Raw genomic sequence first — 16004 nt, 5'->3', positions numbered from 1 at the left:
TCCACTTTATTTTGTTTTTGCTTTTGCTCTGAGATGGAGGAAGCCTGCAATCATTGTGCCTACGTGACATACAAACAAACCGCCACCCCTCTACTTATGTATAAGACCAGCCTTGCTTCTAGTTATAATGAATTTGAAACCTTTTGTCATCATTTATTATCTTCTTAAATAATACCTTGGCTTCTACACAAAGTTTGTCAACTTTGATCTGCTTTCTGAGAGAGGCTTAAGAAAAAAATTCTTTATCCACAAAGGACAAACTCATCTCAGAAATGAAGACAGGAGGAATTAGCCTGGCTGACAGCAGAAGAGCAGTGGAATGCCATGTAAAAGAACACATCGATGATGACACGAAGATAGCAAATGGTTATTAAGCACATACTCTGTGCTAGAATTCTTGTACCCTAACACCAACTCTGGAGGTCAGAGTCATTATCATCCCCATTTTGGCAAGTGGAAACTGAGACATGGTTAAGACATGTACTTGGCCGGCGCCACGGCTCACTAGGCTAATCCTCTGCCTGCAACGCCGGCACCCCAGGTTCTAGTCCCAGTCACCATGCCGAATTCTGTCCCGGTTGCTCCTCTTCCAGTCCAGCTCTCTGCTGTGGCCCAGGAAGGCAGTAGAGGATGGCCCAAGTGCTTGGGCCCTGCACCCGCATGGGAGACCAGGAGGAAACACCTGGCTCCTGGCTTCGGATTGGCAAAACATGCCGGCCGTAGCGGCCACTTGGGGGGTGAACCAACGGAAGGAAGACCTTTCTCTCTGTCTCTCTCTCTCTCTCACTAACTCTGCCTGTCCAAAACAAAAACAAAAACAAAAACAAAAACAAAAAACCCCAAAACCAAAAACAAACAAAAAACATGTACTTGAGGTTGAAGAGCTAGGGCTTATATTAAAATTCAAGCCCACGGGGCCGGTACTGTGGTGTAGTAGATTAAGCCTTTGCCTTATGGGCCCTGGCTTGTGTCTCGAATGCTCCTCTTCTGATCCAGTTCTATTCTACTGTGCCTGGGACAGTAGTGGAAGATGGCTCAAGTACTTGGGTCCCTGCACCCACGTGGGAGACCTGGAAGAAACTCCTGGCTTCGGATTGGCCCAGCACCAGCCATTAGGACATTTGCAGAGCAGAGGATAGAAAACCACTCTCTCCCTCCCTCTCACTGTATGTAACTCTGCCTCTCAAATTAAAAAAAAAAAAATTCAAACTCAGGCAGCCTGGCTTCAGAGGGCTTGCCCTGTGATAGTAAAGGGACCAATGCCCTACTCATTAAACAAGAATGATGCCAGGAACGGTTTTGAAAGTACAGCATCATACAGAAAATAGCACATTATCATTACTGTAAGAACAGGAGCCAGAGAGGCGAGCTGGTTACTAAATAAGGGGCTCTTGAGAGCTGTGCTTAGAATGGAGGCGTGATTTGCATTGCTGGTTATAGACAGCAGTGATGATGGCAGAATGCTAAGTAGCCATACCTTACAGTATCTGCACAATCCTGTATGGTTTACCAAGCCCTTTCAAGTTCCTACCCCAGTGTGGAGGCACACAGCCCACAGACCCTAGTATACCACTGTGGGGTCAGATTCTCAGCTTCAACCTTGCAAGTCCAAGAGCAGCACTAGTCCTGGGCTTCAATTCATGCAGAATTCTTCAGAATAAAATACATACATTTATGCAAATGGCCCTGCCAATTTTCGATGCCAAACTGAGCAGAGAGAATCTGGTACCTTATGTATCACGTGAACCCAGCCTGGCTACAAATTCCCGTCTGTTTCGTTTTAGGCTCAGTGCCCAGTATGGCAGGACTCCTTTCAAATGATCTCAATTTAGATATGTGGACTTAATAAAAGGGAGTTAAAGAAAGCTTTCCGTATCATTGGCCACTTAAAGACACACCCTGCCCACTTGAAAAATTGTCACAATGATTTTTTTTTTTTTTTTTTTTTTTTGCTAATTGCTTGAATCTTGCAAATCCAGAGCTTCAAGGCAGGCTTATACAGGGTTTAAAATAATAATACAGATTCTGGGTTGTCACTGTTGACTATGAAATAAATGATACAGCTATGAGGGGTCTGTCAAAGTTTATGGAAAACATGTTCTTACAAAAATTATGCATGGGTTTCAAAACATTTTGGAATTGACTTATTTTTCAATGCCATTTTTCCCTGAACATTCTGGGGTGCCCTCGTAAAGTGTAGGTTTGTGTTTACAGGTGTATGGCTACCAAATATACAAATGGCTTTTCTGTCTTTCCTTGAAGGACCTCCAGTGCAGTTCATTAGGAAACTGGTATATTTGATTTGATGTTCCAGTAACTACAGCTCCCTGAGCAGCTCGTACATGCCAGATGTACTAACTTTCATGACAACACTGCCAGATAGGAATAATGATGGCTACTACGCAGAGGAGAATAACAGGATCTTTAGTTCAAGTTATTTGAACTTAGAGAACTTAATGTAAATAAACATAATAGGTAGACACAGGCTATCCGGCTTCAGGTTCACGGTGAGGTTGTAACTTTTCTTTCATTTGGGTCATGTAAAGGAGAGTTGCTTCCGTAGGAAGCACGGGCTCGCTTTTTGGGAGGAACATAGCCCCAGGTGAGATGAGAAACGCCATGACCTGTGACTGACCTAGCAACCCTGACCAGCCTCATCTCAAACAAATAAGGGAGCTGGTGTTGTGGCCCAGTGGGTTAAGTTGCCTCCTATGATGCTGGTAGCTCTATACTGAACTCCAGTTCAAGTCCTGGTTGCTCTATTCCAATCCAGCTCCCTGCTAATGCACCTGAGAAAGCGGTTGAAGATGGTTCAAGTGCTTGGGCCCCTGCCACACACATGGGAGACCTGGATGGAGTTCCTAGCTCCTGGCTTTAGCCTACTCCAGGTCTGGCCATTGCAGCCATTTGGGGAGTGAACAAGTAGGAGAAAGATCTCTCCCTCTCTGCTTCTCTCACTGTCACGCCACCTGTCAAAAAATAAAATAATTAAAAAAAAAAAACCAGGCTAAGGTTGTCATGGTAGAAGAAATCACAGACCCACAGCAGGGCAGGAGAGAGAAAAGCTCTTGTCTCCAGGTTTCAAAGGCTTGCATATTTCAGAGTGAATGAGATCAGGAAGAGCTGCCATTGTCTTTCCCTGTCTTTCACCGGGCAACACAGAGGCAGCCAGCTCAGACCCGCAGCCTGCTGGTTCTATTGAAAGAAACTGGGCTCTCCAGAAAAGCCGCTTAGTGTTCCTGGGAATGTCACTGGTCCCCACTCATCTCCGGGGCAGGGCAGCTGCACCCAGCACCACACGGGTCGGGTCGCACAAGCCACGCGCCTGCCTGTCCCCAGGACCCACTGATCCGCGCAGCAGCGGTCAGGAGTCAGTTCCGGTGAGGACGGATGTGAGCGGCTCCGTGTCTGGCGCCTGCTGGACCTGCTCTTCCTCTAAACTCTCTAAAATGTCTATTGTTCCTCGGAGACTTTTTGTCCTTCTGTAATTAATTATTATGTGGTTGAGAAGATTCACAGACTAGCAGGAAATACTGAAACATATGAAAACAATTAGAAACGAAGTCCAATCACGTGAAACCTATAATTCAGTGCAAAAAAAAAAAAAAGTTTACTTCTCCAATGGGAAACACTGAGTAAGAGAACGCAAATCTCCATGGCATTTTAATTCAGGGGAAGTGAATCTTGGTTCTTATTCTATCCTCTTAAAAACCGGAATCTTGGGTTTGGTTTTTTTTTTTTTTTTTTTTTTGGCAGAGTCTTATATTTGAGGGGGTAATTAAGTTAGCAAAATCATAAAATATGAGTAAAAGTATTTTATACACTTTTTTACTTCATTAGAAACTCTAATAAATACCAAACTCTACACATTTATTAAGAAGTTCTACTCCTTGTCCCTCGATGCTAAGTCACCTCCCAATATATTGCTTGACAGGAAGCTTGGGACTTCTGGGTTTCTAACCTTCCATAAAAATGGAATTAACAGGCATCTTTGCTGCTTTTTGTATATTGTATTAAAAATCGGCCAAGGAGGTGTTTGAGAATACTTGTACTTGGGAAATAAGCAAAAACAAAACAAAACCATCTGCAAAAGCAAAGCTTTGTTCTTTGTCTATATGTTACACCCCTCCCCCATGCCTCCCCACTCTCATTCATCCCTGCAAATACATAACTCTCCCAGCTGAGCAATGGGCCACAAGAAGTATCCTGGGCTTCTTGCTGGGTTCAAAGATGAGATGGCCAGAATTCATCTGGATGTTAAAGAGAGCAGGCAGAGGTTAAAATGATTTGAGCGACTGCTGCATATGTCAGTGATTTATATTATCTCCAGACATCAAGAATCCTTTTCTTCTCCAGCACAGGCATTTCGTTCTACTTAAGGCACTTTCTGCCACTTAAAAGCAGGATCCTGAATGTGGATAAACTTATAATGACTTTCAACTCTGTCGAGGCTTGCAAAAAGTAAGCGACAAAGATCTCGTTATGCCAGGCTGGTGGTGTGGTATGCATGGAACCTTTATGAGTGAACCAGGAGCTGAAAACTGTGTCTGACAAATGAATTCAGGGCGTCTGGGGCAGCTGTGTTGCGTTGCTTTTCGGAGTATGCATAATTGTCTTAAATCCAATTTTAAGTCAGAAGATTAGAAGTGTGATGGCATTAACTGACTTGCAGAATTCCACTGAATTAAAACTAACATGAGTAAATAGGTAAAAATGAAACCAGAGAACAGGAAATATGGTTGAGAGAAGAAAATGACCACATCAGTATAATATACATCAACCAAAATTACATTTTTAAGTTAACCATGATTCTACATGTGTACACCACTTTGGAGTTGTCATAAAAGACAAAAAAATAAAAATTACAAAAACTAAAAAAAATTTTTTTAGTTAAAAAAATTAAAAAAAAATAAACTTCCCATTTGCTGTAGTGGCCTGGTAGCCTCATGGAGTGCCCAGTCTTTGCCCAGTTTCTCCTTTTCTGCTCCATCTCCATGATTCCTGTGTCAACTAGGTTAATGCAGCTCCCCACTCCCTTTCTTCGTGGCAGATTCAGAGATGATGGCTTGGTAAACTCTGACATCAAGACTTTACAGATATGATAAAAAATGCAGGTCTGTGTGGCAAAGATACGGAAGGGTAAAATCTTGGGTAAGTTCATACCCTTATCTTTCTGATCTACTCTGCTATGTCCTGGGCTTAAAGACAGAAGCAGGACAAGTCTGAAAAGAGGCATGTGACCTTCTCAGCACCGACCTCTGTCTCTGGTACAAACGGATGCTCATGGAATGCAGAAGAAGTAGGTGTGTGACAAGGTCCCAGAGTCAAAATGTAAGGCTTTCTAGATTACTGTTGCCCGTAAGTTTCTACAACATCACTCTTCATTCTTTCAGAAGCCCAAGAGCTGCTGCTTATAACACAAACACAACTGTAGGTTAGAACTTTCTAGAAGCCCGTACATGTTCAGGGTAGGCATGACTCTGTGGGATACCACAGACAGGGAAAAAGTATATTATTGGGTTTTTATCAACACAAAGCTACTCTAGGATTAAATCCACATAAGTTAATGTTGGGTATTTCCATTAAAGACTGAACCACAGAAACAACCACATGTGGAGTTGTGCAGAGGAATGGAAAATGTTAGTTAAGGGCAGATGTGCTGCTGTGGTCAGAAAGCTGGAACCTGGCTCCCAGGTCAGTGCTGATGACCAGTTGCTTGCTGGTCCTCAGTCTCCTCTTCTGAGAAACAAACAAATACCCACCTCTTAAACAGCACCACAAGTGACAAAGGAATCCAACCGTCAAACTGTCGTGACGAATGTCCATCTGCCAACTAAATTTGGTCTGCACTATTACTTGTTCAGATTGTTGTGATTATTATGTAAGAAAAATTAGCCAGCTTCTGAAAACATAGAAGAAATACAGTTTTTGGTGGCTTTGACCCCTGAAGGCCTCCATCTCAGTGGGGATATGAAGCCATCAGAGGTGCGCACTAGGGTCTTAGTCACAATTGAGAGAAGTAACTACTGCACGCTTGGTTTTTCAATCAACATGTTTTGGAAATAAGGAGTCAAGTAAATTCAGTCCTACTTGCTTCTTCCTTGGGACAAAGAAGATAAACTCATTTTTCGTAAGGCAGCTACTCTTTCCACAGACGGTGTTCCTCATTTCCAAGAAACTGACAGTTTTCTAGGGATGTGTACAGAAAGATATGAGCCATTTAGGAGTAGTGTGAAAGTGAACAAGCCATAAACAACAGAAAAATACAAAGTTACCGCTGGGTGAATCCTGCAGCCCACAAATGACTGACCACAAGCACATGAGGAGGACAAAGTCTAACCAAGCAGCAAGGAAGTCACACTTGACCTCAGTACTTAGCAGAGACATGCCCAGAGGCAGACCGCTGTCTACTTCTATTTGCTCAGAGTAGGGAATGTGATGCAATGGGCCAAGCAGGAAATGGGAAAGCCAGCTGAAAACTCCGACTCACTAGACACATTGCAAACTCCCAAGGCATGCAGAGAGGCAGCCAGACGGGCCCTCAGCCCGCAGAGCTAACCTGGCAAAGCGCTGTGCTGCTGGCATGACCTTGATTCCTGCTTGCTCTAGCCTTCTGCGCTTTTGAACTTCGGCAGCATCTTTTTCTTCTGACCTGGCCGTGGGTGTCACCGTAGTCCCCTCTGAAGGAGGCTGCCCCTTACCACTGCCGTCGGGTAATTCTAACCCGGCATCAGAAGGATTTCCACCTGCGTCCATCTGGCCAATTGGGTCCTCTTCACCCAGAGACCCCATGTCACTTCCCTCTTCCTCTATTGTTTCAGGATAGCTGGTGAGTTGGACAGTATGGTTTACCAAACCAAGAGACTGGGCTGGGGAGCTGACCAGTGCTATCTCCCAACCACTCTGATATTACTTTTTACTTAAAAAAATACAAGTGATAGCAAGCAGTTTGATCCTGGTAATGTGAAGAAAATTAGACATAACCATTTATGAAGTAATACATTACATCATACTCTCAATACGGGTTAAGAACGTTCCAAACTTAATTTTGAAAGCAAACATCTTTACTGTTGGAAAGGTAAAATTCATTAGTCTTGTTCAATAGTTAAACCTTTCAATAAAACGTTCATTCATTGAAAGAAAATCATACATAATCAAGATGGACTACCATACAGTTTCTTTTAGTATAAGGTCCTTGAAGGCAAGGGACTTTGTCTAGTATTGGGTCCCCAGTGCCTACGAGGCAGCACCTAGTGGATGACCAGTAAGTACTTGCTGAATAAATGAATAAATAAATATAAAAACATAATTAGAGAATAAGGAAAAACACTGAAGTAGGGTGGGAACGTCCAGCCCACAGGCTGTACAAGGCCTGCGACATCATTTGGTCTGACCTTGCCAAGGCAGCTGCAGGTGAGGCTTGATAGTCAAATAAATCTACTGCAGGTTAATTTTTAAGTTGATCATTTTGTATGTCCCACAAATGATGTTATAAATATCCAAATGGCCCTTGGCAGAGTCAAGATTGACCACCCCTGCTCTAAAAAGATGAGAAATCCAGTGTATCTTCCATTCAATATGACTGTTTCTACACGAGATTGTGAAGCACATTCCAATGCACTGGTCTATAGCTGAGCTTGTATCTAGATAAACTTGCATCTTGATCAAAGAAGTCTTTTTGCATAAAGATAAAAGACTTTCTACACTTAATGTAACAAGACTAGCAGTCAGGCATGCTCCACAGAAAAGACATGCATGACAGATCTGTTCTTCATGTCCTGTCAATAGAACTGGTTTCGTACATCTGCTTGTTAGACAAGTGTTTGTTGAATATCGACTGAGTGCTAGACATTTTTCTAGGTGCCTTCAGGAAGCTGATATTTTATCATGACAAGTTTTCTCCAACGATCTGTCCTGCCAGCCTCTCTTTGTAATCCTCCATCCAAGTTCAGATTATGACTTAACCCCACTCATATCCAGGAGCTATAGTTCCTACACCACTCACACTCCCACTGGGAGCAGCACAGATCAGGCCTTACCTGAAGGGCCTCTCACCACCCAGCGGGGAGGTGGCAGTGCTCCAGCTCTTCCTGTACTCCTCCCGCTCAGCCTTCTTCTTTCTCAGAGGAGCGGGGACGTAGGCCGTCTGATTGCTCTTGTTGGGGAGGTACTGGTTAAAAGGCACTGCTGATTTTGGCTCACCATGGGAAGTCCGTCGTGCAGACATGTCATCTTTCTTCACATCTGGTAGCTTCCGATGTGGCAAGTCGGACTCAGAGTCGCTTCCTCTCCCTGGGGAAGAGAAGAAGGGTGCTGGGCTAGCAGGGAAATTCCCAATGTCAAGTATGCAGTATTGAGGACGTGGTTAGACCTGTGGGTCTCAGAGATTTCCCCCCTTAAATGATTCAGTTAGCAAATCTAAAGTATCAGTCTAAATCAGTCCCTACTCAGGCAAAAGCTCTCAATTCTAATCAGGAAAAAACTAAAAAATAAAAACAAATGCCCAATTAAAACAGAAAATAGAGATAAGCCCAACTGTGTCTAGGAATTACAATGGGCCACACATTTGCGGTAGCACTACATGCCTGCTGAGATTCTGCAACTCTCACTAAATTAACTACTATAGTTCTCTTTTTTTTTTTTTTTTTAATTTGACAGGTAGAGTTAGATAGTGAGAGAGAGAGAGACAGAGAAAAATATCCTTCTGTTGGTTCATCCCCATATGGCCACTATAGCTGGTGCTGTGCCTATCTGAAGCCAGGAGCCAGGTGCTTCTTCCTGGTCTCCCATGCGGGTGCAGGGGCCCAAGCACTTGGGCCATCCTCCACTGCTTTCCCAGGCCACAGCAGAGAGCTGGACTGGAAGAGGAGCAACCAGGACTAGAAGCCAGCATCCATATGGGATGCCAGCGCCGCAGGTGGAGGATTAGCCAAGTGAGGCACGGTGACGGCCCCGTAACCACTGTAGTTTTCACTGAGCATCTGCTGCACATCGCACTCTGCTAGAATTTCTAACAAATCAGAATTATCTAGGATTTTCACTTTGCTGTATCTTTAACCAACCTGTGAAATACGCTGAGAATTTATGTTATAATCAAGGAGCACAGACATGTAAGAACAGGGATTCAGGAAAGTGGCTGATTCGTATTATACAAAGGGTTTGCCTTCCAGGAAGTGGTTTCAGATATAATAAATGCATATTCCTATGATGGGAGTCTGGTTCCCCTCGCATGGGGACAGTGGCTTCTTCCTGTGGGCCCTATGCCCTAGGATCTTGTCTTTTTTCTACCTTGTATTTTTAGAATCAGGGCTTTAAAGAATTCACATTGCCTTTGCACGTGTTGGCATCCTCAGATTATCAAATTTGTGTTAGGCTTAAAGAGTGCTTTGGACAATGCAAAAGAATTCAATGTTACTAACAATGACCTTTTGTTGAGGAATAGCCCCAATAATTATACAGTATTCTTGTTTCCCAAGTCCCATTCATCAGGTTTCTAAGATCTATTAGAACGATGCTATTGCTAAAACTGAACACTTTGGCATAGATATCCACCATTTTAAAGTTGGTTGATTGCTGTTAAGCAATGAGAGCTTTTTTTTTTTTTTTTTAATTTTTTTTTTTTTTTTTTTTTGACAGGCAGAGTGGACAGTGAGAGAGAGAGACAGAGAGAGAAAGGTCTTCCTTTTGCCGTTGGTTCACCCTCCAATGGCCGCCGCGGCCGGCGCGCTGCGGCCGGCACACCGCGCTGATCCGATGGCAGGAGCCAGGAGCCAGGTACTTCTCCTGGTCTCCCATGGGGTGCAGGGCCCAAGCACCTGGGCCATCCTCCACTGCACTTCCTGGCCACAGCAGAGAGCTGGCCTGGAAGGGGGGCAACCGGGACAGAATCCAGCGCCCCGACCGGGACTAGAACCCGGTGTGCCGGTGCCGCTAGGCGGAGGATTAGCCTAGTGAGCCGCGGCGCCAGCCAAGCAATGAGAGCTTTACAAACAAGATCAATCAACTCTGTTGATAACACAATATACCTATTTACAAGTAAGAAAAGAGACTTGAACTAAGAAAAAAGAGGTGGCAGCCTGGCAGAGGGGGCCATGCCTGGGGATTAAGCCAGTTACGCTTCATTCTGAGTCCCCTATATGTTAGCTATTTCACTTTGCATATTATCTTTCACCAGCTGAAACCTCAGTTTACCAACCTGTAAAATGAGGATAGTAATGCCCCTACTTCACAGGGCTGTTGGGAGAATCGGACTCATGTAAAACTACCAGTACAGGACCTGACACAGAATAACTTTAATAAATGCTGACTACTCTTTCTGTCAGTCGGAAATGAGCTGTGCTCTCGTGGGCTGGGTCTCTGGCACACTTGACTGTCCTTTTCTATAAAATAGAAACGTGGTGATTTTCCCTGTAGATGAAATGATATAATGCATTTAAAAGTTAAAAGCACTGACCATAAACAAGTTGTTCATTGTTGTGGATGAAACATTCAGTTTATAAATTATCCATGCCACTCGCTTTCAGTAGTCCTTCGGAAGCTTTGGCCACTCTATGACTTGTTACTAATCGATTCAGTACTTAGCTCCTTTCCCACCCCAAGTCTTTTCTTAAGTGTATCTGTCACAGCTCTAAAATATTTACAGTCCTCTGTAAGTGGCATTATATGCAAATACTATCTATTATCCCCATTTTATTAAAGGTTGGGAAGCAGCGACTCCCCAAGGTTGAAGGGGCCTTTTCTCTATGGCTGGCTAGGGACTGCCCTGGACTCCTATCTCTTTCTTTCTTTCTTTCTTTTTTTTAAAGATAAATTCACAAGTTCTTTTATTTATTCATTTATTTTTAAGATTTATTTATTTACTTGAAAGGCAGAGATACAGAGAGAAGGAGAGCCAGAGAGAGAGAGAGAGAGAGAGAGATTGATTGATTGATTGATTTTCCATCTGCTGCTTCACTCCTCAAATGGCTGAAATGGCTGAGGCTGGGCCAGACTGAAGCCAGGAGTGTCTTCTGGGTCTCCCACATGCAGGCAGGGGCCCAAGTATTCGGGCCTTCTGCTGCTGCTGCTTTCCCAGGTTCATTAGCAGGGAGCTGGCTCGGAAGTGGAATAGCCAGGATTCGAACTGGCACCCATATGGGATGCCGGCACTGCAGGTGCAGGCTTAACCCTCTATGACACAGCAACGGCCCTGAGACTCCAATTTCTGTTTTTCCAATACCCAGCCAGAGTTCTTGCCTCTCTGACAGATTTCTCTTGGGATGTTCAGTGCCCTAAGGGCAGCACTATGCTTTGTTGAGTAAACAAACAGAAGAAAATGATTCTTCTATCAACTGTGAAAACTTAGGAATACAACAGTTTTGTCTCAGGTCCCTCAATTCTCAGCCCATAATCCATAAACTTTATTTGTGTAAATATATAAAACACAGAGGTCTTCAAGAAGTTCATGGAAATGTGTATTATAAAAAACTGCATGGATTTCAGTGCTTTTGCATCAAAATTACCTTATCTTTTAATTCTTTCGATTAACTTTCTGAAATATCCTCCTATATTACCTATAATGTATTAACTGAAAGTTTCAAAGTATGCTGTTTAGTACCTAAGAAGGGAACCTTCCTCTCCTCCACCAATTCTTCTTCTTCTTCTTTTTTTTTTTTTTAAAGATTTTATTTATGGGGCTGGTGCTGTGGTGCAGCAGATTAATGCCCTGGCCTGAAGCCCCAGCAACCCATATCGGTACCAGTTTGAGACCCGGCTGCTCCACTTCCGATCCAGCTCTCTGCTATGGCCTGGGAAAGCAGTGGAAGATGGCCTAAGTCCTTGGGCCCCTGCACCCGCGTGGGTGACCCGGAAGAAGCTCCTGGCTTTGGATTGGCGCAGCTCCAGCCATTGTGGCCAATTGGGGAATAAACCATCAGATGGAAGACCTCTCTCTCTCTTTGCCTCTCCTTTCTCTGTGTAACTCTGACTTTTGAGAAGTAGAGTTACAGACAGAAAGGGAAAGACAGAGAGAAAGGTCCTCCACCTGCTGGTTCACTCCCCAAATCATTCTTTGATGAATGTCTTAAACAGACATTTGAAGAAACGCAGACATTTGAAGAAACGTTAACTTAACAAATATCTCAGGGCAATGTGGCTCAATTGGAGGAAGTGTAGCTTATGGACTTAGTATCCAGGGTCTAATTTCAGCCCCTGTAGCTGTTAACTTTGTGACACAGGGAAATTTAAATCCTCTGGGGGCCTGCGCTGTGGTGAGCAGGTAAAGCTGCATCCTGCAGTGCCGGCATCCCATATGGGATGTCCCAGCTGCTCCACTTCTGATCCAGCTCTCTGCTGTGGCCTGGGGAAGCAGTGGAAGGTGGCCCGAGTCCTTGGGCCCCTGCACCCATGTGGAAGACCTGGAAAAAGCTCCTGGCTCCTGATTGGCACAGCTGCAGCCATTGTGGCCATCTGGGGAGTGAACCAGCAGATGGAAGACCTCTCTCTCTCTCTCTCTCTCTCTCTCTGCCTCTGTCTCTCTGTAACTCTGCCTTTCGAATACAATAAATAAATCTTTTTTTTTTTTAATAAATCCTTTGTACCTTTGGGTCTGCATGGGACACACAGAGGTGATAACACAGCTCTCAGGCTGTTGGGAGGATTGAATGGGAAGTGGCCATCATGGCACAGCTTCAGAAAACACTAGCACTCTTCTTACATGAGGCCAGGAGGTCAAACAATTCTGAGTTCACATCTTCCCGCAAGCCCGGGCATTCCCTAGGGTGGCTTCTCTATTTATGTCCAAAGTTAGGGAAACACAGCAGAGCACGAGGTGATGATGTAACCTGATCAAAGATTGACACTTCCTTTCCACTCAGCTGCATTTCTCTCTCCCTGACAGCAAGAGGGGTCCTTCTGTCTTTAACTATCTTTGCTATATACAACTTCAGCCCTTGGCTTTTTGACTTTCCTCCAGCACTCTCTGTTTTCTCATTTCTTATTTCTCTCTCTTAATTTATTGTTTATCTACAATATAAGTTATTCATTCAACATGATGCATCATATTTATAAATAGGTTCTTAATTTGAAAGTACCTGAGTGGAAGATTTTGCATTTTTGTCATTTTTTTTAAGATTTATTTTACTTATTTAGAAGGCTGAGTGACAGACAGACAGAGAGAGACAGAGAAACGCATCTGCTGGTTTACTCCCTAAATAGTCACAGATTTTAGCCAGAGAACACAGCTCCATCCAGGTCTCCCATGTGGGTGACCGTGGTCCTACTGCTTGGGCCATCTTCTGCTACTTTCCTAGGTGTATTCACAGGGAGCTGGATTGGAAGTGAAGCAGCCGGGGATTGAACCAGCGCTTGAATGCCAGCATTGCAGGCAACAGCTTAACCCACTTTGCCACAACCCAGCCCCTGAATTTTCTTCTTCAATGAGACCCATTAAATGGCTTCAGATGGGATGCTGGTGCAGATGAGAGAGGAAGTGGGCACTCCTCTAGCAAGACAGGCTGGCTGAACTTACCATGGGACTCTACAGCTTTGTGCTATGAAGGGCTCCTGATTGTCCTTACTGAATGAGTCAGTGGACATCAATAATAAATAGAAAACTCTCCATACGAGCCAGTATCCAGTTGAAGCATTTCACGGGATGACCTCCCTCAATTATGAGTCTTAGGAAATAAATTTTCAAGACTTACAAAAATATATATCCTTCCAAATTTGGAAGTGTTTGTTAGGACTAGCAATCTTTTTGATTAGTATCATTTAGAAAAAAATAGCACAAACGCTTAGAAAACTCAATGTGTATTTGGCTAAAATCATGGGACTTTTTTAAAAAGGCAGATAAAAATGTGTTTTTCTTTAAAAACCTCATTAGGTCTTGATTAGTTTACAGGAACATAAGCCTCAAGGTATCAGACTGATTGGTTAAATCTGTGTGTTAGATGCTCTTTCATGAATGGTGTTTGGCAAAGCTGCATTTCATGTAATGTAATTCTTTAGGCAGAGAAAACATTTATCAAAAGGCTCTAGCTTATCAATCTTAATTGCTGCAAAGTAACTTGTGCCTCAATACATATTAGCATAATATTAGCAATCACCACCTCAAATCCCTTCAAGATGTGGTCCGTCTTAGATTCTGCACCCCTTGAAGCTTATGGCAAAAGAAATAAAGGGTCTATATTACAGGTTATAAAAAACTAGGATGAAGGAAATGCAATAAAGCACAACAATCGAAACAATATGGATGAAATAGTTGGGTTAAAATACGTTTTATTAAAGTAAATCTACATTTTGGCTTTGCTAAGGCTCAAGTAGATGGTGGGCTTGGCATTTCACTTCTAGTGCTGTGGGTGGTACGGGAGATGTCATATAAAATTTTAGAAATGTTTTTCAAGAGGCTCACAATGCACCATGGAATTCTTCAGGGGTCACAGACTATAGAGCCCTGCGGCTAACCTATTTGCTGGAAAGTTTAAGTTCTAAACAAAAGCAGTAGGGCAGTCATTCTAGAATAAAACATTTATTAGGCACAGAGAAAGAAGTGCGAGTACATTAGGCTCAAGAGCATACATTTCTTGAATCTGACATGGTCCTGCCACTTCCTGACTGTGATTTTTTTTTGAGGGGGGGGCTATTATTTAACTTCCCCAAGGCTCATTTATGAAGCAAACATCAGACGGGGAGAGTCACGGTTCCTGGGAGGGATTCGGTGAGATGCTGAGTGCCGATAACTAACTCACTCTTGGGACCTGGACATCCGATAATCAAATATGTTCATAGTATAGAATTGCTCAGCTGAAAGGAATCTTTTAGCTACAAAAGATAATCTTGATCTCGGATAGTAGGCTTATATCTAGAAATACTACCATCAATTAAGGAATACACTTAACCAAAGAAACAAACTCCCCAACTTTCAGCAAGTTTACGCGTGCACAGCCAAGCTGCCAGCCCTCTCTACAATTACTAAGAAGCTAGACAAGCAAGGCAAACAGCTCTGAGAAATAGGCACTGGATTTACATCAGGCTACACGACTACACATTTTTGTGAAGAACAATGATCACTCCTTAGAGGTGAGATAAAATCTTCAGGATTTCAATCAAACCCAGAAGAAACGGGCAGTGTGGGTTGGTACTATACAGTAACGGCCACCTGCGTCAAGCCAGCCACTGGTCAGGTATCACAAGCATCAGACAGATTGCCAAAAACCGTGCCAATTAAAGTTGCAAAATCCCAGGCTTCAGAACACTCGTAAGTGTAGGGAGTGCATTTCCAGTTTGCTGGAAGTTGATCCATTTTCACATAACACAGTGCGGTACTCAAATATTTCCCCTCCTCCTATCCAGAGCGTATAAACCGGCACACTTTATGAGCTAACGGTCCACACAGCGTGGTAATTCACAGAGACCAAGGGAGAAGTGATGTAACACGTTTTCCCATCAAAGATCTCCTCACTGGGGCAATGCTTAAATAAGCCTCTGGCAAAGCCACCCCAAATTCCAAGGATCATGAAAAACACTCAAAGACATTTTTCTACCAGTTGATAGAATGACCAGCATCCAGCTAGGTGCATTTGAAGCCCACCTTCCCAGTGCCCAGCCCTCCACCACTGACTACGCTCCCCCGGTTAAGGTTTAATTCCCAGATGTGCAGTTTACTAAGACTCCGACCTACCATCGCTGCTTCCCCTGAGCACTACATCTGGCGAAGGTGTCTGCCTGGAACGGGAGCCGAAGGAATCGAGGCTGTCGAAGGAGTCATCGCGACCGTGCCGAGGAGGAGAGAGGGAGTCGCTGCGCTCCGAATCCCAGCAGTCGATGTAACCACTGTCTCGGATGCTGCGCTTAGGACTCTCAATGTCATCAGTCTCCTGTCGAGAAATAAAATGAACTGATTACAGACACGATTGCAATAGACGGAGAGCGCCTACGGTATCAGGAAAATCAGCCTCCAGTAGTCTGCAAAAAAATCCAGTCGCATCGCGTCACTCTGGAGAGCTTCTGGCAACCAGCTATGGGAT

General features: G+C 43.8%; 1 protein-coding gene across 50 annotated transcripts in view; it reads right to left on the bottom strand.

Annotated features, from left to right (window-relative positions):
• Positions 1-16004, bottom strand: part of LIMCH1 (LIM and calponin homology domains 1) — a 346429-nt gene that overhangs the window by 72820 nt on the left and 257605 nt on the right. For 36 of the 50 annotated variants that reach the window (XM_017350872.4, XM_070068162.2, XM_089327133.1 and 33 more), the window contains 2 exons: positions 15659-15854; positions 8040-8292 (listed from right to left, as the gene is read on the bottom strand). In XM_017350872.4, the coding sequence (XP_017206361.4) occupies positions 8040-8292; positions 15659-15854 (449 nt within the window). Of the gene's footprint in view, positions 1-6559; positions 6827-8039; positions 8293-15658; positions 15855-16004 lie in introns of all 50 variants that reach the window. The other 14 variants (XM_089327123.1, XM_017350869.4, XM_070068155.2 and 11 more) reach the window with 1 other exon arrangement.

Source organism: Oryctolagus cuniculus, chromosome 2, assembly GCF_051225735.1.
Source record: "Oryctolagus cuniculus isolate XC-2025 breed Fujian yellow rabbit chromosome 2, ASM5122573v1, whole genome shotgun sequence".
In the NCBI taxonomy this organism is placed as follows: Eukaryota; Metazoa; Chordata; class Mammalia; order Lagomorpha; family Leporidae; genus Oryctolagus; species Oryctolagus cuniculus.
The sequence above is the reverse complement of the archived record's forward strand: the minus strand, read 5'-3'. Positions and strand labels throughout refer to the sequence as shown.